The 21,074-nt window shown below is 41.3% G+C and overlaps 1 protein-coding gene across 3 annotated transcripts; it reads left to right on the forward strand.

Moving 5' to 3' along the window:
* The first annotated feature begins 237 nt into the window (after positions 1–237).
* On the forward strand, positions 238–18,982 carry LOC124012142. Of its 3 annotated transcripts, XM_046325603.1 has the most exons (3): positions 238–1,117; positions 3,656–3,814; positions 13,373–18,982. In XM_046325603.1, exon 3 carries the CDS (start codon positions 13,794–13,796, stop codon positions 17,814–17,816), a length of 4,023 nt encoding a protein of 1,340 aa, XP_046181559.1. In that variant the 5' UTR covers positions 238–1,117; positions 3,656–3,814; positions 13,373–13,793; the 3' UTR covers positions 17,817–18,982. The 3 variants fall into 3 exon arrangements, with proteins under 3 accessions (XP_046181559.1, XP_046181560.1, XP_046181561.1); XM_046325604.1 differs by lacking the exon at positions 3,656–3,814; XM_046325605.1 differs by lacking the exons at positions 238–1,117; positions 3,656–3,814 and adding an exon at positions 8,302–8,430.
* Positions 18,983–21,074: the final 2,092 nt, after the last annotated feature.

Below are 21,074 nucleotides of genomic sequence, written 5' to 3' on the forward strand. Positions count from 1 at the left end.
GCAATCTCAATTGTGTGTAAAATGCATAATTCAACTAAATACATGCATTTAATAATGCATTTGGCAATGGTCATGCAATTGGTTGGGTTATGCAGAAATTCAGAAACAACATGAGCACACAGCCATGTATGCTTTCCAAATACATGGCTCTGCACACTCTAACACGCGCGCGCACACACTCACGGTTGGTTGGACTTCTTAGCCTGTGACACTACCCGGAAATAGAATACAGACCGGAAGCTACCATTTTAACTCGAAGAACATTAGCAGCCGTAGGCATAGTCCATAGACGGGGACATCTAAAATTGACACGGGGCGGAAAATATTTGACCGAAGAAAAATAATGAAAATACGACAAACACTCAAGAAAGGGATAATTTTGGTAAATTCGAAGAGTTAACGATTCAAGCATCGAAACTACCGCTTCAAACAAGGGACATATGTGAATTAGTAGGCCAACCCAGCGGAAATAGTTTTTGTTAACGAGTCGAAAACAGCCCTCCTGGGCCGATGGAGAGGCAGGCCTTTGAAAATATTTGCCCCTGGATGAAGAAAAATGGCTATCTGACATAAATAAGTTTTCACGGCATACCCCGCGCCATTTTTATCCTATGTTTTTTTTATTTTACCGTTTTGACAGGCGATTTTAATGGTAATTATAAGGTTAGCTAGCTAAAAAAAAGACCGCTATCAAGCTATATGTTAGCTTGGTAGCTAGGTTAGCTTAGCATCGGCTACCTATGCAACCAGGTTTTCAAACGACATTTACATTTATTAGCTAACAACGAAATGATTGTAAGACTCCTTTATTCAGATCCAATTTAATTTGTATTGCTGCTTTGGTTGACAACTATACTCAACCACCTATAAAAACAAAGTAATGTTAGCCTGCTAACGTTAGTTAGCTAATGACGAATGCCGCGCTGCTAATTTTGGAATTTTGCCACCACCTGCAATTTTGGTGGGTTTTCAAGTTAGTCTAGCTAACTTATTCACCCACCAGAAGATCAATGGAAGCAGACCCATTCGTTTCTACTTGTAAACACGTTTTGGTCTTCAATCAAGCAGAAAGTGCTACACCAGTCTCCAGCCCATATACATCCCACCAAACCTGTTGGTAAGATGTTTTAAAATTAGTTTATTGTTAAATGGTACGTTATAACCTTGTAGTTAGGCAAGGTCTTCACAGACCAGCAGGACATACTGGGAACGTCACTGGGAAACCTTTTAGCACAGTAGTAGTCTTTTGTAAGTTATATAAAAACACATTCTTTGTTATGGTTGCAAATATCTCAACAGTAGGCTATTGGCACCCATCAGGTACAGGTCTAGACATGGCCATGTTGGCTATCATCCATAGTTTTGTCGATGTATTTTACATAATGATGCACAGCATGTTATCATAAAAATGAAACACTGTGCATGCCAATCAGTTTGCCAATTTGTCACATATTTATATTCTGGATTCTCATATGCTCTAATATATCCACTTTGATTGTAATTCCTTGATTTTATATATATTTTTTATTTGTATTACATTTGCGAAACATTCTACTTCACTGTTGGAGCTAGTAACATAAGCATTTCGTTACACCTGCTATAACACCAGCAAATATGTGTACATGTCCAATAAACTTTGAATTGATTTTACCGAGGCCCAGGCTACATTCTATTTAGGCCTATTTGATTGCCTTCTTGGTACTTTAGACTAATGGCTTCAAGTTCATGGTATATAATTTCATAACTAGCTACATGCATTTAATTTGCATTGCCCCGTAGGCTTCAATCAGCAAATTGTGCATTACATCAAAGAGTGGGCCCCTGAAAAAAGCAAAGGATGGAGAAAACAGAACATGCGTCCCATGTAAATACCTTTACTGGTAGTACTTAGGTCTAGCCTCATCTCATAGAAATTAACTATAGTGCTCAAGGACTCATTCAACGAGAGCAACGCAATTAATCATTTGGACTTGATTTGGCGTAAATGGCCTAAATCATTTGTTTACAAAGTTTCATGACAACAAAAAATAATCTATGGAGTAGGCTACTTGTTTGTTTATTATAACATAAGACAATTGTACCAAACTCCACAAGGTTATATGGGTCATCTATTTATTTGCTTGGCTATTATAATACCTTCCTTGTTTGGTAACAATAGGTTGGGTGACCTTATCGCCCTACAAGAAATGTAATTGGAAAGTTGCCCACAAGACAGAACTGTTTTTGTGTGTCTATTGTTATGGGGAAGGACACAGTGATTTCACTGTAGTTCTCTAGCAGAAGTTTCACCCTGGGGGTCCTGTATTATTTACCTTAAAAGACTGAAGGTTGGGTGTAGCCCAGGGCCACGTTCAGTTGCAAAACGTTCTTGAATGTTGCAGATAGAAATTCCATGAATAGATTCCTTATTTCACATGTCTGTTCTACATAGCATATTTATATCTGAATGTTACGTTACGTCCTGCTGAATGTGGTGCTGGTGTTACCATTTTGAAATGTAGCCTATAATTAGTCTAGGTGAGGTGGTTGTGTAGCTGTGGCAGGCCTCCCATGTCTCTAACCAAGTCAGAAAAGTCACCTGGAAAAAATAAAGGTGAAAGATTATTTAAACCACACCAGTGTTTTTTATTTGACCTTTATTTAACTAGGCAAGTCAGTTAAGAACAAGTTCTTATTTTCAATGACTGCCTAGGAACAGTGGGTTAACTGCCTTGTTCGGGGGCAGAACGACTCATTTTTTAAAACTTGTCAGCTCTGATTTTTATCTTGCACCATTTTGGTTACTAGTCCAAAGCTCTAACCACTAGGCTACCTGCCGCCCACGCTTCCACCGAATATATTTATAGGCGGTTTTGCCCGTACACATCTGCACAGCTCAACTCGACTAATAAAGGACTTGTTGGTTAATTGAAATAGTGCTGAGCTAGAACAAAGTTGTGGTCCCCTAGGACCAGGATTGCACACAATTAACACACTGAATTCACGTCTCTCCTGTTTTTAAAGCAAACCTGAGGTGCATGTGGAAGTATGATTGGCTGAACTAACAGCTGAGTTGTTCCATATGATTTCAATAACTTTTTTTACTGAACCCCTTTTGATTTGAATGAAATCTTCCATGTTTTCCCATGGTGGAAGTGGTCAGAAAGTGACATTTTGGATCTGAATATTTTGGCATTTGAAAATAGGAGAGACATGAATTCAGCGTGTAACCAAAAAGGGTGCAAGATCGAATCCCCGAGCTGACAAGGTAAAAATTGAGATTGCTCAATTTTGACCCAATTTGCAAAGCCCACCCTACCATGAGACTGGTTGAGTTTGATATAATTTGAAAGCTTACTAACAGGGTTATTCAAATCTTTTATGATTTGTTGAAATACATTTTAAAAAAATAAAACATTACATTTTGACATCAATTATCGAAAAACATGTAAACTCCGATTTTGTTCATATACACTGTGTGTAAAAAACATTAAGAACACCTGCTCTTTCCATGACATAGATGTACAAGGTGAATGCTATGATCCCTTATTGTTAAATCCACTTCAATCAGTCTAGATGAAGGGGATGAGACGGGTTAACCCTCTAGGTTCTAAACTAACATGGAATTGTTTTAAGATGACCATACTGAGGATAATTTAGCCACCTTTTACCGCAGATGCAGAATGGCGATATCGACGGATGCGGGGGAGATTACCAACGGGATATAAAACTCTAATATCTTATGTTTCACCGAGTCGTGGCTGAATGACGACATGGATAACATACAGCTGGCGGGTTTGAATCTTTTTCGGCAAGGATAGCACAGCGGCCTCAGGTAAGACAAGGGGTGGCGGTCTATGTGTATTTGTGAACAACAGCTGGTGCATGAGGTAGAGTATCTCATGATAAGCTGTAGACCACACTATTTACCAAGATAATTTTCATCTGTCTTTTTCGTAGCTGTCTATATACCACCACAAACCGATGCTGGCATTAAGACCTCACTCAATGAGCTATATACGGCCTTAAGCAAACAGGAAAACGCTCATCCAGAGGCGCCGCTCCTAGCGGCCTGGGACTTTAATGCAGGGAAACTGAAATCCGTTTGACCTAATTTCTACTAGCATGTTAAATGTGCAACCAGAGGGGAAAAAACTCTAGGTCACCTTTACTCCACACACAGAGATTAGTTCAAAGCTTGCCCCCCATTTGGCAAATCTGGCCACAATTCTATACTCCTGATTCCTGCTTAAAAGCAAAAACTAAAGCAGGAAGCACCAGTGACTCGGTCAATAAGAAAGTGACCAGATGAAGCAGATGCTAAGCTACAGGACTATTTTGCTAGCACAGACTGGAATATGTTCCGGGATTCTCCTGAGTGCTTTGACGACGTTGTGACCGTACGTACATAACCATTAGCCACTGAAAATTATTTAGCAGAAAATAGTAATGTACAGTGAGTTTATAGAGTTAGAAAGTAGCTTTCTTACGTCAACTAATGGTTGTCTTTAGTCAGAGAGCCATGAGCAAACGAGTGGAGACTCGTTGCTAGGCTACTCAGACTGCAGGGAGCTGTGGGAGACAGAGTAGCAGCACTAAGTAGCTACCAAAAAAGTTTCCCAGCATTTATCTTCTGTTCTATTGGTTTTCATATCAATGTTGTTCCTAGTTGTTGCATATTTACAGTTGACCTCTTTCTACGTTTCTAATGGAGGTTTTCATTTCAGTCACATTAAACGGCTTGCGTCAGGAGCGGCTTTTAGAACAGCGTTTTCCCGCAAATTGCTTTTTGGCAAATTATGTATTACATTGTCTGCTTCATCACAGTAGTTTCATGTTAAATAATGAGACCACATGCTTGCTATTTATTGTTGCATGTTTTTTAAGCTCTTAACCTGTGACATTCGGGATGGTAGCGTCCCACCTCAACAACAGCCAGGGTAAGTGCAGGGCGACAAATTCAAAACAACAGAAATCTCATTAAAATTCCTCAAGTATTTTCCACAATTTTAAAGATAAACTTCTCGTTAATCCAGCCATTTGTCCGATTTCAAAAAGGCTTTACGGCGAAAGCGCCACAAACGATTGTTAGGTTAGAGCCAAATCATTGAAAAACACAGCCATTTTTCCAGCCAAAGAGGAGTCAAAAAAGCAGAAATACAGATAAAATTCATCACTAACCTTTGATGATCTTCATCAGATGACACTCATAGGACTTCATGTTTCACAATACATGTATGTTTTATTCGATAAAATTCATATTTATATTTAAAAAATCGGAGTTTACATTGGCACGTTACGCTCAGTAGTTCCAATACAACCCGTGATTTTGCAGATAGCCACATCAATTTACAGAAATACTCATCATAAATTTTGATGAAAATACACGTGTTATACATGGAACTTTAGACAAACTTCTCCTTAATGCAACCGCTGTGTCAGATTTCAAAAAAGCTTTACCGAAAAAGCACACCATATAATATTCTGAGTACAGTGCTCAGACAACAAAACAGCCAAACAGATATCTGCCATGTTGTGCAGTCAACAGAAGTCAGAATTAGCGTTATAAATATTCACTTACCTTTGATGATCTTCATCAGAATGCACTCCCAGGAATCCCAGTTCCACAATAAATGTTTGATTTATTCAATAGAGTCCCACATATATGTCCAAATACCTAATTTTTGTTGGCGCGTTTAGTACCCTATCCAAGTCCATGCGAAAGTTCAGACGAAATGTTAAAAGAAACATGTCAAACGAAGTATAGAATCAATCTTTAGGATGTTTTTATCATAAATCTTCAATAATGTTCCAACTGGACAATTCCTTTGTAGAAATGCAATGGAACGCAAGCTAACTCGCACGTGAACGTGCGTCACAAGCTTATTGCACTCTGCCAGACACCTGGCACAAACAGCCCTTATGAGCCCCCACTTCACAGTAGAAGCATCAAACAAGGTTCTAAAGACTGACATCTAGTGGAAGCCGTAGGAAGTGCAATATGACCCCATAGACACTGTTTTTGAAAGGGAATGAGTTAAAAAACTTACAAACCTCAGATTTCCCACTCCCTGGTTGGATTTGTTCTAAGTTTTTTGCCTGCCATATGATTTCTGTTATACTCACAGACATCATTCAAACCGTTTTATAAACTTCAGAGTGTTTTCTATCCAAATATACTAATAATATGCATATATTAGCAACTGGGCCTGAGTAGCAGGCAGTTTACTCTGGGCACCTTATTCATCCAAGCTACTCAATACTGCCCCCCAGTCCCAAAGAAGTTAATGAAAAATATCTGTTCATTTTACCCATGCATAATATTTTCTCTTGATCAGGTCATTTTACTGTTTGGAACAAATTTAACCGTTTGTTAACCTGTTCTTGGGGGTTGGTTAGTCGGCAGCAAAATTGACTGAAACTTGTATCCCTGCTCCAAATCTCTCTGCCCAATAATGGCTAGTTTTCAGTTTTCCCTCCCCACTCACACCAATTGGTGTTTGTTAAGAAGCTGTTTTTGTTTCTTTTTGGTCCTTTTAATTGAAAACAATCACAGGAAGGTACTTCATTGTTACCTAGAAATTATTTTGTTTTGAGATTAAAAGGTTGCATTGGACCTTTTTTAAACTGTCAATCTTCCATTGGAAACCTATTGAAATTATATAGATAATATATTTCCATTCAAGTTGACATTCGACAGTGGGTGGACCAGCTGCTATCTTACTGGTAGTAATTGGAAGTTAGCTTCAATTCAATTGAAATGTCAATGGTGTACCAGATAAATTGCAGGTGTCTGAAGGGATAGGTCCATTCTATGAATTCTATTTCTATGATTGAAATGATACCCACCCTGCATTCGAGTATGCTGTCTCAACCGATGACTGGCACAACACAAATGCTTCCAATGTAAAATAAGGTCTAAGGTAGGGCTGGGTGATATACCGTATTTTACAATATACCGGTATTGATGCACAGACCGTTTTTTTTTTTTCTTTACCTTCTATAATGGTATTTGAATGTAATAATGTTTATGTGATGCGGCATGTGTAGTGTAGGACTGGCCAATATATATCAAATTCATTTTTGTTTTTATGAAAGTTTATGTCCGCATGTTGTCTTTTTGGTCTCGTCTTGTTCTTTCCTGTGCTCCTTCCCATTTATATCAGGGAGTTGTATATAATGAGGAGATGCTCACTTCTCCACCCTAACAATGGGAGTCATTGTCCCAAATGTGAGAAGGCAGGCGACAAGCTTAGGTTCAAGATAAGCGCATAGAAATGCATTGGGCTTTTTTAATTATTTTTTTTACAGATTTTGGCGAGAGGGAAACCTCATGCTTTTCCTCTTTCTCCAAAGATGAGAGATCACTTCTTTCTCTTTCTCTTTACAACTTAAGTATAACAAAATGTAGAACAGCATTAACAAAAATCTCTTTGTTGCATTTTATGGCAACTAGTGAAAGTAGTATTTGTACTGTAAAAGTGCCCACTATTATATTCTAACTATAGAATTAGAATACTAATTATATTTCCATGATTCTAACAGTTCACCCAAGTGTTTTCCTCTAAATTGCAATTGCAACATTTGGTTAAAAATAAGGCCCATATTGTTTGCCCATATCGTGCAGCACTACGTGGAAATGATCTCAAATGAGTGCAGGAAAAGCAGAAATGTATGATAATGCTGAGAAATAATTTTTAGTTGAATTGAAGAGTATGAAACAATGCAGAAAGACCCAATGAAATCGCCTAGAATGTTTGTGTTGCCACCCTAGGGCCACACTACTCATAAAGCAAGTTTATAACTTTTATTATTCAAAAACGTGAAACAAAAATATATTTTAGCCATATCACCCAGCCCTAGTTTAAGGTTGGGTTGTAAACATTAAACCATTTAAATGAAAATTAGGATCTTAAAGTTAAGATAGATACATAACTGAAAATGTTTTGTTTGTTTTTGCGTAGATGCAGAAAGAACAACAATATAGTGGGTCAATTTCCGCATCAACTAAGGCTCAACCTCTTAAAGCGAACCCGTGCTCATGCACAGATACTACGAGATTGAAGTGTTGCGTCTAGCTCATCTCAATATCCTAGCCTATTCATTGATGTTAGGCCCTGCGTTGCTGAAGTTGTGAGACATTGCATGCCAAGAAATTGTGATATACAGGATTCCATTGTGAGATACAGCTTTTGATTGCCATCTGATAGGCCTAGTGCACGGTTCTGTGTGTCTGGCGGCTGACCTCCCTATACTGTCTCCCTCCGTCCCTCTCTAGATCACGGAAAATTGTGAGCGTTTGTGTTCTTGGAGGTACGGCAACTAGTCAGTCTCCTGCGTTCCAAAAATAGTCTTCACACTCGACGTGCAAGGTTTCGAGGAAACAATTATTTTGGAGTCGACTCTCCACTACGTCATTGTTGTTAACAGTTGGAAAAATGACAGAGAAAGGTAAGTGACCGCAGCGAAGTCTTGTGTGGCAATACTTTGAGAAAATAAATGAGAAAGAAAATCTAACTTGAGTTGAGGTACAGTAATGGTAGTACAGGTGCAATGCTTTAAAAATAAAATTCCACCAAACCACTCATTTGCATAACACTAATATGTGAGAATAATGTTTGGGGGTGAACAAATGTTTCATTTTGTTTATAAGGTTGGTAGCAACATGTGGAAATCTGTTGCTGCTCAAATCAACTACAAAACCCGCAATGCTGTCTGTGGGCTGGCTGGCTAGGTAGCTAGCTAGCAAATGTAGCTACACACAATAATACCAAAGTCAATATCAGCCTGTGAAGAAGAGAGCTGTAAAATCACCTAAACAAACTGCACTAACTATCGATTTACCAGTCTACAATCTCACCATGTTCAACCTGCAGATCGATGCAGTCTGACATTCACAACGGCACCATGCAATTCACCCTGGACTGAAGAGGCAGACAAATGGGAGAAATGTGTTAAACCCTTTTGTTAAATTACACATTTCTCTAGGTATTTAAATCATGGAAATATGATCAATGGCTCAGAAGACAATCTGACATGTTTCTCAGATCTAAAAGTTGTATTCCTGTTTAACTTCCAGTGTGGTGAGAGCGGCTTTATCTTAACCTCTTGGTCATACCTGGCACGCAGGCGTCCCATCTAGAGCTCTGGAAATGCAAATGCACTACGCTAAATGCTAATAGTATTAGTTAAAACTCAAACGTTCATTAAAATACACATGCAGGGTATTGAATTAAAGCTACACTCGTTGTGAATCCAGGCAACAAGTCAGATTTTTAAAATGCTTTTCGGCGAAAGCATGAGAAGCTATTATCTGATAGCATGTAACACCCCAAAAGACCCGCAGGGGACGTAAACAAAATAATTAGCATAGTCGTCGCTACACAAACCGCACAAATAAAATATAAAACATTCATTACCTTTGACCATCTTCTTTGTTGGCACTCCTAGATGTCCCATAATAACTATTGGGTCTTTTTTTCCGATTAAATCGGTCCATATATAGCCTAGATATCGATCTATGAAGACTGTGTGATAAACGGAAAAAAATAGCGTTTCATAACGTAACGTCATTTTTTAAAATCAAAAAAGTTGACGATAAACTTTCACAAAACATTTCGAAATACTTTTGTAATGCAACTTTAGGTATTAGTACACGTTAATTAGCGATAAAATTCATCAGGAGGCGATGTCAATTCTATAGGTGTCTGTTTCGAAAAAATGTCTTGGGGAGAGCTCGACCAAAACATCCGGTCGGAGACCGGAGGGAATCGATTCCCTTGATTCGGTTAGACCAAGAATCAATTGCGAATCAAATGACAAGACTCTAGACAACGTGTGGAAGCTGTAGGCACTGCAACCTCAGCCTCATTTAATTCGATTCACTTTTTAACAATTCCTTGAAGTCGCGGATGGATATTTATTTCCATTTTCAGTGATCAGATATTCCTGCACTTTTCGATGAAACGCACGTTCTGTTATAGTCACAGCCGTTATTTAACCAGTTTTATAAACGTCTGAGTGTTTTCTATCCACACATACTAATCATATGCATATACTATATTCCTGGCCTGAGTAGCAGGGCGCTGAAATGTTGCGCGATTTTTAACAGAATGTTCGGAAAAGGTAGAGGGTCGACTTAACAGGTTAAGGCTACGTCATACCAACTGAATTTCTACCTGCTTGAATGGCAATATCTCAGATACACATTAAAACATGAATTGACCCAGAGAATCAGGAAATTGCTCAGAGATGCACAAAAACAATATAACATTCAAAATGGTTGTACCTTTACTTTAACTCTCTGAAAGGGATGCACGGTGAGACCCAAACCGTTGCTGGCAGCACAGCTGCATTGTAAATTCACATGGAATTTTGTGAATAGTCTTCTCTTTTAAAAAAATGGGAAACCGTAAACTTAAAACATTTTACGTTTACATGTTAAGAAAAATTGTCCGTTTGTCACATTCCTTATCCAGGGTACATTTGTGAAAATGAGAATCTGGGTTTAGTTATATATATTTTTTTTTACGTAAAAAATATAGTTTGACAACTAGTGATGACATCGCATGGTAGGGTGGGGTATGCAAAGTGGGTAAACTTCGAGCATCTGATTTGGCATTCAGGTCCAAAAAGTCACTTTCTGACCACTTCCACCATGGGCAAACTTGTATGAAGATTTTGTTAAAAGCGGTGCAGTTTGAAAGTGATTGAAATTATATGGAACGACCCAACTTTAATTTCTACTTGACCAATTAGTCCGAGTGCAATTGGGGTCTAACCTATTCTGTTTGACATAATGCAAGCCAAATCGCATTGAAAAAACTTGCTGCACGCCCTTGATCACTACTGAAGCAAGAAAACACTTATTTCAATATAAAATGCAGAGGTGAAATGGTTTAAAATCCAGATTTTATGGTCTGCATTTTGAAAGTGCAGATTTCTAAAAGCTAATGCGACCCCTGCTTCTGCCATGGCCAAACATGTTTAGAAATGTTTGTTCAAGTCAAGAGGTGCGGTCAAAAAGTGATTGAAATCAAGTGGAACGACTCTTGGGTTAATAAGCAAGTTTGGTTTTCAGGCCAGAGTCCTTTTTTTTTCTCTCTTTCAAGTAAGTTACTGATTCTGAATTCTGACCTGGAAATGTGGGTCCTTTTGTGTTTCAATAACTATTTTTGTTAAATAATTGTCCATCCTTAGTAATTGCATGAGGCTATGTTACAGAATGCACCGTTAACAGAGTTGATGGCTGCATCAGTCTAGGCAATACAATTATTGTAAATAATCACAATTTTAAAGGCACAAACGCTTGTTTATGTTTTGACAAATCTTAAGTTAGACAATGAACATCTCCTGAGTTGGGTCTAGTGGTAAGTGGTTATGTATGCCTATACTGGGAGCTTGAAATAATTTGATATGATGCTTTGTCAATTCTCAGGATCAAATCAAATTTTATTGGTCACATACACATGATTAGCCAATGCGAGTGTAGTGAAATGCTTGTGCTTCTAGTTCTGACAGTGCAGTAATATCTAACAGTTTTCCCAACAACTACCTAATACACACATCTAAAGGGAGGAATAAGAATATGTACATATAAATATATGGATGAGCGGCATAGGCATGGTGCAATAGATGGTATAAGGTACAGTATATACATATGAGGTGAGTAATGTAAGATATGTAAACATTATTAAAGTGGCCTTGTTTAAAAGGACTAGTGATCCATTTATTAAAGTGGCCAGTGATATGAGTATCTATGTAGGCAGCAGCCTCTCTGAGTTAGTTATTGCTGTTTAGCAGTCTGATGGCCTTGAGATAGAAGCTGTTTTTCAGTTTCTCGGTTCCAGCTTTGAAGCACCTGTACTGACCTCGCCTTCTGGATGGTAGCGGTTTGAACAGGCAGTGGCTCGGGTCGTTGTTGTCCTTCATGATCTTTTTGGCCATCTTGTGACATTGGGTGCTGGAGGTGTTGGAGGGCAGGTAGTTTGCCCCCGGTGATGCGTTGTGCAGACCGCACCACCCTCTGGAGAGCCTTGCGGTTGAGGGCGGTGCCGTTGCCGAACCAGGCGGTGATACAGACTGACAGAATGATCTCGATTGTACATTGATTGTAAAAGTTTTTGGGGGGGTTTTAGGTGACAAGCCACATTTCTTCAGCCTCTTGAGGTTGGAGGCGCTGTTGCTCCTTCTTCACCGCACTGTCTGTGTGGGTGGACCATTTCAGTTTGTCTGTGATGTGTACGCCGAGAAACTTAACTTTCCACCTCCACTACTGTCCCTTCGATGTGGATGGGTGGTGCTCCCTCTGCTGTTTCCTGAAGTCCACGATCTGTGCCTTTGTTTAGTTGATGTTGAGAGAGATGTTGTTTTCCTGACACCACACTCCAAGTGACCTCACATCCTCCCTGTAGGCTGTCTCATTGTTGTTGGTAATCAAGCCTACTACTATTGTGTCATCTGCAAACTTGATTATTGAGTTGGAGGCGTGCATGGCCACGCATTCATGGGTGAACAGGGAGTACAGGAGGGGGCTGAGCACACACCCTTATGGGGCCCCAGTGTTGAGGGTCAGCGAAGTGATCGGCCCGTCAAAGTCCAGGACCCAATTGCACAGTGCGGGGTTGAGACCCAGGGCCTCCAGCTTAATGATGACCTTGTAGCCTTACTATGGTGTTGAATGCTGAGCTGTATTCAATGAACAGCATTCTTACATAGGTATTCCTCTTGTCCAGATGGGATAGGGCAGTGTGATGGCAATTGCATCGTCTGTGGACCTGTTGATGCGGTATGCAAACTGAAGTGGGTCTAAGGTGGCAGGTAGGGTGGAGGTGATATGATCCTTGACTAGTCTCTCAAAGCGCTTCATGATGACAGAAGTGACTACTACAGGACGGTAGTCATTTAGTTATCTTTGCCGCCTTGGGTACAATGGTGGCCATCTTGAAGCATGTGGGGACAGCGGACTGGGATAGGGAGCGATTGAATATGTCTGTAAACACACCAGCCAGCTGGTCTGCGCATGCTCTGAGGACGCAGCTAGGGATGCCGTCTGTGCCAGTAACCTTGCGAGGGTTAACATGTTTAAATGTCTTACGTCGGCCACAGAGAAGGAGAGGAGTGGGGGCTGCAGTACTTGTTAGCGGGCCACGATGGTGTCACTGTATTATCCTCAAAGCGGGCAGAGAAGGTGATTTAGTTTGTCTGGAAGCGAGGCGTCGGTTTCTGTAACGTGGCTGGTTTTCTTTTTGTAGTCTGTGATTTCCTGTAGATCCTGCCACATACGTCTCGTGTCGGAGCCGTTGAATTTCCGACTCTACTTTGTCCCGAGGCGCAATCAAGCTCTAGGCCTATTTAACCAAGAGACTTAACCAATGTTTCTGTTTTTCCCCAGTCTTCAAGAGTGTGGCATCAACGGGCAGACAAAGCAGTGGAACGCCTGTTCATCCTCCTCCACCCCAGCTGGATGCTGACAGCTTCACATTTTTTGTGAAAAACAAGACTACCACTGTACAAGAAGGACTCTACAAACACTACATAGACTGCATACTATTTATACGTTGTATTTCAAATTAGGAACCACATTTATTTAAAAGGACCTTTACCTGCTCTTCTTGGTTTAAAGTGCAAGCACTAGGCATTCATCTGTATAAGAGGGGATAAGGGATTGATTGGTAGAGGTGAGAGTCATTCTAAGTTGTTCAAGAAGCATTACTTCCAGTAGCTGTGGCTATTGATGATTATTGGTGCGATATTGTTGTACTTCAACAGTAGGGTGAGTGACCCAGGAAAAACCTCCCATTAGTGAGTGGGAGATGTTCCAGTTCAGTAAGTACCCCTTGGACATTCTAGATATGCTAAGTGGACACCAAGCCCACCAGTTTAAAGGCCTTGGATTGGAAAGACAGTTGCAGCACCAACAGCAAGTACAACTTCAGCATCAGCAGCAGCTTCAGCAGCAGCACCAACAGCAGGGGGAGTCGTCAGGGGCTCTTCTCTCTGGGCTTGGTCTGGGGTCTCTTCAGGGGTCTAGAAGTAATGCTTTTGCTGATTCTTCATCGATATTTGCCAAAATGAGTGCCCCACCTCCACCAATATCACACCAGAGCCAGTCCTCATCCTCGCATAGTTCACGGAAATCCAGTAAGATGAGTAGTAGTGGGAGTTCTGCTGCAGGATACCCACAATTCTTACGTCCGTTTCACCCTGCAGAAGCAGCGCTAGCCCAAGAGCAGCTACACTCGGGAATGGGACGTTTTGACTTTGGTGGGAGTAGCAGTGGAGGGTCTGGTGTTATTGGAGGAGTGGTTACATCGGCTCCCCCACCGCCACCTTTACACCCTGGCCTCTCTGTTCCCCAAGCCTCACCTGGACCATCCTCCTCGCCCTCCCCGTCATCTTCATCGTCCACCAGTAACAACCCTGGCAGTGCAGTGTCCTCCCTAGGGCAACCACTCGTTGGGCAGTCTGATCCACGTAGCTTACATCAGCAGTTCAGTTGCATGCTTGCCGCCAATCAGTACTTTCTTTCTGGGGTCCCGACTAACAGCAGTCTGGAGCAGTTTCTGGTTCAACAAGGGGGTCATAACCATCTTGGCCTGGGTTTGGGCCAAGGAGCTAGTGACTCAAACTCAGCCCTTGCCCCACCTCCAGCTCTTCACTCCTCTCACAGTCATAGTCACTCCACTCCCCAACCTCAACAGCAGCAGCAACCATTGGCACCCCATGCTTTGTCTCACCCTCACAGCCATACCCACCCACACCATCCTCTTCACCCAACACCTCAGCCGTCGTCTCTGGGTGGTTTTGATTTCCAAGGTATTCCAGTTCTCTCCTCCAATCAGTTGGCTTCGTTGATGCAACAAGAAGCTAGTGGTATGCCTCTCCCTCTACCACTCCATTTATCACTTTCGAAAGATGAAGGGAAAGGAGACAGTGGATCTGGGTCTGGTGGAAGTGGTGGTAGCAGGAGAAAGAAGGCTATGGCTGGCTACCTTCCTCAGAGAAAAGCAGATGGCACTAGTCACAGCAGTAGCAGTGGTAGTAACTGCCACAGCAGCTCCACTGAACACAGTCAAAATACAATCATTCAACCGGGCCTTGTAGGAGGAGCCATAACCAGCCTTGGTAATAACCATTCATCAGTCCTCTCTTCATCAACACAGTCTTCCGCAACTGTCTCCTCCTCTTCCTCCTCAGCCCCTTCCTCATCCACAGCATCGGTGCTGGTAGCTAATGATTCACAGCTACCTAAACCTGCAAATCCCATGGCCTCCATGCCTTGTCAACCTGACCCTGAAGCCATCTACCACTGTGGTGAATGTGGAAAGACCTTCAGTCATCTTACAAGCCTTCGAAGACATCTCCGTAGTCATGGTTTGACTTCTGAAGATGCCAAGCCAGACACTTCAAGCGAAGACAAAACGTTCTGTTGCACCGAATGTGGAAAGGGATTCAAGAAAAGAGGGCACCTCCTCCAGCATGGTGTTATCCATTCAGGGGCTCGTCCATTTGCATGTGGTGTCTGTCAACGGTCTTTCAACCGCCGTGAGTCCCTCACTAGGCATGAGAAGATCCATGATGATAAGCCTTTCCGATGCCCTGCTTGTGGTCGCTGCTTCCGAGAGAGCACCTCTTTGCTAAATCATGCTGCGTCTGGCACCTGTGGAAAGCCTGGAAGGAATTCCCGGCCCAGACCAAGCGGTAGTGGTGAAAATCAAAGCTCATCAAGTGCAAGTAGCAGCAAAACTGAAATGGTGGCTGGAGGCAGTGGTACAGGTGATTACCAACGAGATGGAGCGAGCAAATATGGCACAGATTATTCAAGGAACCGGCCATCCTACCAACCATCCTACAGTGTGAATGACTACCGACGACAGCAGGCTAACCAATCTTGTTATTCTGGAGAGAGCTCCCATAGCAGTGAGATGTCAAGCCAGACACTTAGAAAAGCACCCTTGGCTCCTACCTTACACCCACACCCTCAAAGTCAACAACAACAACACCATCTCCATCAACAGCAGCCTCACCTTCCTCTTTCATCTCTATTGGATGACTCTGAGGATGAGGTCACTAGCAGTGCCATGTCTGCAATTGCAGCAGCTGCCGCTGCCTCCTGCGACATTAGTACTGGCGAGAGTCGAGGAGAGGAGCGAAGAGACATCATTGGAGGTTTGCTTGGAGGACTTGGCTTTGGGAATATGGGAGTCTCACCAGGTGGTCCATCATCTACATCTGAAATCGACAAGACCTACAGAGCAGGTAGTGGCTCTACCATGCCTTTAACCCATCCAAGCCAGCAGATGATGAATGCTAAACCGAAAAAGCCCCGCAAGCCTCGGCAGAAGAGAGAACCAGGACCTGATGGAATCATAGTTAGACAAAGAAGAAGTCGTGGAGAGGGAGAACGGCCATATTCATGTGGAGTATGTGGTAAAGGGTTCAGGAGACGTGAGACCCTACGTCGGCATGACCGTGTTCACACAGGTGAAAAGCCACACCGGTGTGATGTTTGTGGGAAAGAGTTCCGGGAGTACTTCCATCTTACTAAACATTCCACTGTGCATTCTGGGCAGAAGAACTACAAATGTGACCTATGTGGTAAAGAGTTTGCTTATGCTCAGAGCTTGGTGAGACATGGAAAATTACACACAAAAGGAGAATTGGATGGTACACCAGGAGGGAAAATTGCTAAGGGCCATGGAGGGGTTAATAATATAGATGGAAATCAAGCAAACTCTCAATCTTATTATCCATACCCTCAAGATAAGTCTCAGGGGTCCAGCTCGTCCACTCAGCCCTCTCAGAAGCTCTATACATGCACAACATGCTGGAAATCCTTCTGCCATCAGTTCCACCTAACAGCCCATCAACAAACTGTCCATGGTGGTGGAATAAGAGGTGAAAAGAATTTCTGCTGTGAGGTATGCGGGAAGGCTTTTGCCTATTCTAACAGCTTGTCCAGGCACAGGCAATCGCAGCATGGATTGGGCCGCACTGGTTCGGCAAACCCACCAGCTGGTGGAACCCAACATCCTTCCCAAGCAGCTGAGTACATCCCTCTTTTTGAATCAGGCCACCCCTCAACTTATCCGTCTGGCTCCTACATGCCAAACCAATCCACCCACAGTCAACACCGCCCTTTTCAGTTCCAGTCCCAAGAAGGATGGGTTGGTGGCAAGAGAAAAAGAGAGAAAAAAAGGAGGGTTGAATATCAAAGTATAATGAGAGGGGGGCAACTAGTAGGGGTTGCCTTGAATAAGGCCACGAGCAGGAGACTCAAACTGATGAAGCGGAAAAAAGGAATAATGCATGAGAAGCTTAAGCAAAAGAAACTGCTCGCCCAGCTCCTGAGAATGAGAGGAGGGTATAGAGTTAAACAATGGTGCGGAGGTGTGGTTAAGGTCAGTGGGCTGTCATCTATGGAAGTCCCCATAAAACGTTTTCCATGCCAGTACTGCCCCAGCACCACATTCGCCAGTCAGGCCAAACTTTTGATCCATCGTTGTGTGAGGCACCCTTCAAGAAATAACGGCCACCGGGCCCGTCTGAAGTGCTCGGTCTGCGGAAAGCGTTCTCGGACGTTACGGAAAGCCCTCATTCATCGTGGACGTCACCTTTCCCAAGGGCGGTTCTCATGTCCCAAATGCCGCTCCCGCTTCTGGAATGGATCTCTCCTAGAGAGGCACAGGGTTGCTTGCCGGGGTCAATCTCTCTTAGGCAGTGGAAGCTGGGGCTTGAACGTGAACCCAAGAGAGGTTGTTGAGAAGACAGCGGAAGAAGCGGTTCAGGAGGGCCAGCCTGGGAGAACAACAGTGGTGACTGAATACAGCCACTAATTATTTTATAGTCTAGGATTTTTAAACTAAAAAGCAAGCAAGAACTAGCAAGTTTTAAAGATGTGGGCAACAGGCTTAGTAGAAATAACATATATCCCATTCATACAATCCTTACTATAGCAGAGATGTTTGTAAGATAACATGGACTTTTTAAAGGTCAACATCAATGCACCATCCATCTGTCTTTGCTTCCCCAAAGCGGAGAGAGGATTCTAGATCATGTGAGTGTTTCAGTAGCATCTCTTTTCTTCTAAAATGCATTCAACCACAGTATCATTTTTGTTAGCTGTGTTTGGTCTGGGATTATGAATGCATACTAGTAAGAGTGAAGTACCAAAAGTACTGATATTTTATGTTTTCTGTCATTATTCACAGTTAAACAGTAATAGTATTTGTCTTTTGTTCTGTACTATGTGTTTTTCTTTTGTTCCCTGTAGAGATTTTTTTTCTCGTACAGATGTTTGGCCCGAAGCAAAAATAAATGTCTGGTAAGCAAGCCAGTCTAAGAAGCTATTTGAACAGATAAAAGATAGTTGTCAATTAGTCACTCCTGTTATGAAACTTGACTCACTGAATTGAATAATCACTTAGTGTAACTAGACGTATCTTGTCAAACAATCGGTAAAATTGTGCAAAACTGGCTAGATGAACAGGTTAGAATGGATCAGAATGGAATGAGACCATTTTTCTGTACACTTCCATCATATATAGGGGGAAACAATGCGACTTTGGTGTCAGGAATGGATAATGGGAACAACCGGAGTGTACTGTACAATTCGTATTATATTTTATTATATATTGATTATTTGCTGTTTTTTTTTTACTCCAAGTATCATTTATTTTGTCAATTGTTGCTATTGTATGGGTGGGTGGGAATATGTTTTGGGACTATCTTTGTAAAACAATGGGAGGATGATGAATATATGTATCGGTGTGACAATTTGTTTTTCCTTCCCTACCCCATTTACCAACCCTATGCCTTAGTTAAGCCCTATCCCGTAACACGTGTACGGACACATTGTTCATTACTTAGGTCCTGTCTCCCAGGTGTTTTCCTTTCAGTAAACTAAAACATGAAATATTATTACAAAATAACTATCGTTTTCTTTGCCTAAAGTGAAATGTTGAATCCCTTAAAAATTAAATAAAAATTTGTAAAAATGTCATCATGCTTTCCCTTCCTATTATTTAAATTGATGGTATTCAAAGTCTCCCCCTCGTGGGGTTGCGGAGGAAATGCAGTGGGCAAAAATTACAGATTATTTTTGGGACGATATGCAAATGTTATTGAGAAAGATCATTTAAAAAATACATATACTCATGTTAATGAGAAAGATAATTAGAAAAATAACATTTGAATGAATGAATGTGTATTACTTGATTCTCTTAATTTTGATAGAAATAAATGTAATTAATTGCAGGCAATTTGTTGATGTGACAATCAAAATGTACAGATTTATTTAATTTAAAAAAGTGAAACATTTTAAGGTTGTAATCAGATTTAGGATGGGGGTCGTCAAATTCTGGCAAAGAAAATGGGGTCCCCGCTGAAAAAGTTTTGAATACCACTGATTTAAATCTAGAGCAATTCTGAACTTTTCTTTTTGCCAATGCACAAATGATCGCTCCTACACATTTCACTGTTTATATTTACTTTCCTATATGTTGATCATTTAAGTAGGTTCAAATAAATGGCTGCAAGGTGTTCCACACAGAGCGCTGTACTTACCTTACACTGCAGAGATGTTTACAGCTCACGTGTTCGCACATGCCCTTTGCAGTGCCACACTCAATTAGAAATGGAGGATAAAAAGCCCAGTAGATGAGTACGGATGTTTAGTGCCAAAGGCTCACAACCGGCTGCTCTGAGAGTTTTCCTCTATCCGGAAGATTGTATATATTGGTGCATTTGCTTGAATTCACTTGTCAGAAAGTCCTTTATTTTATAATATACTGTATTTCGTCACCAGTTTGGCAGGGCCTGCATTTAACACTTCAGATAGATTATCATAGGGTCAGTGGTGTGATACACATTAAACTCTAAGTAACATTTGATTTCTGTTGAGGATGGGCAGGCATGCAGATGTGGTTGGAAAATAACTGGGGTAATATTATTCAGTGTCCTCTAGATGGCCATGTGAGGCCCTTTTTATGAAGGCTTACAGAAACCTAACCAGAGAGGGAGGGGAATATTTTGTGTGAGAGAAACATTGCAGTTTACTTTTTTTTAAACGAAGTTATGCATGCACATTAAAAGTATCCGTGCTATAACATATTTGCACCATATTCACAAATCAAGGGTTGATTCATCTGTGAATATTTGTCCGTGTTTTAAATGTGTTGATTGTGTCATTGGATATTTTTGTTCTTAAAAACCGCACTATTGCCTCCATCTAGTGGCTTTGTAGGTCTAATGCATACATGAGTGTTTTTTAGCACTTTTTAAGGTGGCACATCAAATAAGCTGTTGTACTTCTGAAGTGTGACTCATAAACGGTAAATTATGATTATGAAGATAATTTAACTTTAACTTTCAAAGAAAATATTAGCTGGAGGGGTAGTATGGAGAAGTACATTTTTAATATATATATATTTGAGGTATTGATGCTTATTAGGCTACATTGTATTATTAGTAAGGCCAGGTATTAATAGCCTATTGTCATTACTGGAAAGCTATAAGGAAAATTATCAAGCCAAACTATTACACTGTGTGGTGGTCACCAACTAAATACTTTAATACATGTCAAAGCAAATTCAGTATCTGGATCTTGCTAAATGCAACAGTAATCCGTCCAATCTCTCTGGCCTCACTTGCCGCTTTTGCTTCTGTCTCACGCGGCCCTAACATGGGGAAGTCTTTGGGTGGAGCCAATGACCTATTTCTGTCCAATAGCGTTCGGCAAAGGGCAGAGACTGACCTAATTTGGACCAATCGCAGCGAGGCAAGGCTGCCGGTAGGCACCACTCGAGCGTGCCATGGCCATGTGCTCGCTTTGGAGAGCAGGAATCGTTCTTAAAGTGGTTGGGAGATGTTTTGTTGCGGCCATAACACTGACTTTTTGGACCGAAGTAAATGTGATAATATTGATAATGATGATTTTGAATGATCTGTAACTGTCACACAAAATCACGACAGGGATCCGAATCCTTTAAATGACAGAGATAGCCCACACACCAAGTAGCATACAAGGAATTTATTGGTAAAATCTTTGAAAATAAATTAGGCTACTGAACATTGCAGGGCAATTCCATTCTTGT

This window comes from Oncorhynchus gorbuscha, linkage group LG24 (genome assembly GCF_021184085.1).
Source record: "Oncorhynchus gorbuscha isolate QuinsamMale2020 ecotype Even-year linkage group LG24, OgorEven_v1.0, whole genome shotgun sequence".
NCBI lineage: Eukaryota > Metazoa > Chordata > Actinopteri > Salmoniformes > Salmonidae > Oncorhynchus > Oncorhynchus gorbuscha.